At 50.2% G+C, this 2,500-nt stretch overlaps 1 protein-coding gene across 1 annotated transcript in view; it reads left to right on the top strand.

Annotated features, from left to right (window-relative positions):
- The window catches only part of galnt11 (UDP-N-acetyl-alpha-D-galactosamine:polypeptide N-acetylgalactosaminyltransferase 11 (GalNAc-T11)), a 13,754-nt gene that overhangs the window by 9,301 nt on the left and 1,953 nt on the right, over positions 1 to 2,500 (top strand). The window contains 8 exon segments of the mRNA XM_078291364.1: positions 76 to 221; positions 224 to 327; positions 546 to 642; positions 644 to 664; positions 831 to 858; positions 861 to 982; positions 1,113 to 1,337; positions 2,067 to 2,171. Coding sequence (XP_078147490.1) covers positions 76 to 221; positions 224 to 327; positions 546 to 642; positions 644 to 664; positions 831 to 858; positions 861 to 982; positions 1,113 to 1,337; positions 2,067 to 2,171 — 848 coding nt within the window.

Raw genomic sequence — 2,500 nt, 5'->3', positions numbered from 1 at the left:
GCATGGGAAACAGTGGAAGAACCGTGTGTGTGTGTGTGTGTGTGTGTGTGTGTGTGTGTGTGTGTGTGTGTGCAGGCGAGGTGCTGGTGTTCCTGGACAGTCACTGTGAGGTGAACCAGGCGTGGCTGCAGCCTCTGCTGGCTCCCATCCAGAGGGAGCGCCGCACCGTCGTGTGCCCCGTCATCGACATCATCTCCGCCGACACGCTGGCCTACTCGCCCTCTCGCCCATCGTCCGCGGCGGCTTCAACTGGGGGCTGCACTTCAAATGGGACCCGGTTCCCCCCGCCGAGCTCAACGGGCCCGAGGGCGCCGCCGGACCGATCAGGTAACGCATGACAAGCAGCTTGGAATTAGAAGCTTCTATCTCACGCTTTTTTTATCAGATCAAACTTCAGTCCCCCGCCCACAAAGGCTCTGATTGGCTCGATTGTTTCTCAGAGCGAGAGCAAGCCGTTACGGACACATCTGAGTCGCTCTTCCTCTCCCCCTCTCCCCTCCTCTCCTCTCCCCCTCCTCTCCTCTCCTCCTCTCCCCTCCCCTCAGATCTCCCACCATGGCCGGTGGTCTGTTTGCTATGAACAGGAAGTACTTTAACGAGCTCGGCCAATACGACGCCGGCATGGACATCTGGGGCGGGGAGAAACCTGGAAATCTCCTTCAGGGTGAGAAAGGAGAATTGCCGACAATCAATGAATCAATGAATCAATCAGTCCATCCATACTGAGCCGTGTTAATCATGTAACCTCTCTCTCTCTCTCTCTCTCTCTCTCTCTCTCTCTCTCTCTCTCTCTCTCTCTCTCTCTCTCTCTCTCTCTCTCTCTCTCTCAGATCTGGATGTGTGGAGGTCAGTTGTTGATCGTCCTTGCTCCAGAGTCGGTCACATCTTCAGGAAGCGGCGTCCATACGGCTCCCCGGGGGGGCAGGACACCATGGCCCACAATTCACTGCGGCTGGCGCACGTCTGGATGGACGAGTACAAGGTACACACACACACACACACAGGGGAAACACACATTCACAACTGACAGTTACTGACCGGCTGGTTTATTGACTGGTTAAGAGAGTTATTTAGTTACTTCCTGCCTCTCTGTCTCTCTCGTCCAATCAGAGCAGTATTTCTCCCTGCGGCCGGAGCTGCGGGAGCGTGGTTACGGTGACATCAGCGAGCGCGTGGCGCTGCGGCGGCGGCTGCAGTGCCGCTCCTTCCACTGGTACCTGGACACCATCTACCCAGAGATGCAGACCGTCGCCAATGGCAACAAGCAGCAGCAGCAGCAACAAGCGCTGTTCGTCAACAAAGGCCTGAAACGACCCAAAGTCCTGCAGAGAGGACGGGTAACTGACCTCTGACCTCTGACCTCATAGCATGTCGTCATATAGATCTGGCTGTACTGATCTGAAGGACGGGAGCAGCATTACTTCCTCATACACTGAAGCTGCTGCCATCTGCTGGTCATAAAGTGAACTGCAGCCAGTTATTCTGCCTCCGGCCCCTGGGGAACTTGTTGATTTGAAGTTACTAAATGAATCAGTCTGGTGCAGTTTGAGAAGCTACAGCATCTACAAACTCTTCAGGGAAAGGCAAACAAATGTTTCTGCTCATGAAAAGGTCCTGCTGTGTGAAGTGGGCTTAAAGATGCTCTTAACAATATTGATCTTTGGAGGTGATTGTGAATGAAAGAGAGAATAAGTGTGACAGATCTAGGCTACTGTGATGAGAGAGAGAGAGAAAGAGAAGGGAGGTTAAACAACAGCAGTTAGGTCAAAGGTCATGACTAGGTTTAGATCAGAGAAGGTTTAGAGGCTGGACAGGGACTGAAGGTTGCCGGTTCAAATCCTTGGAGACTTGTAGGAGAAAGACTCCCAGAGGAAACATCATCACTCAGACCGGAAGGAATAAAATGTCAGAAATAACTGACAATAAATAGCTACGGCTATTAATACGAAAAAATACAAAACGTACACAAGTAAAAGCAGGTTTACACATAACATTTAACACATAACAACTTTAACTCAACAAATGTTCTTAAATATTTTTTTCTCTTTCTCTCCCCCTCCCCCCAGCTTCGTAACCTAGCAACAGGGCGTTGCCTGGTGGCCCAGGGCCGAGCCAGTCAGAAGGGCGGAGCCGTGGTCCTGCGACCATGTGACCCCAGAGACCCCGAACAGGTCAGCTGACCTCACCGCCTCAACACGACTGAACACGACTTACATGACTTAACATGACTTAACATGACTTTAACATGACTTTAACATGACTTAACATGACTTTAACATGACTTAACATGACTTTAACATGACTTTACATGACTTAACATGACTTAACATGACTTAACACGACTTTAACACGACTTAACACGACTTAACACGACTTTAACATGACTTTAACATGACTTAACATGACTTAACACGACTTTAACACGACTTAACACGACTTAACACGACTTTAACATGACTTTAACACGACTTAACACGACTTAACATGACTTAACACGACT

Source organism: Centroberyx gerrardi, chromosome 22 (genome assembly GCF_048128805.1).
Source record: "Centroberyx gerrardi isolate f3 chromosome 22, fCenGer3.hap1.cur.20231027, whole genome shotgun sequence".
NCBI lineage: Eukaryota > Metazoa > Chordata > Actinopteri > Beryciformes > Berycidae > Centroberyx > Centroberyx gerrardi.
This window is presented reverse-complemented; position numbering and strand designations above follow the sequence as displayed.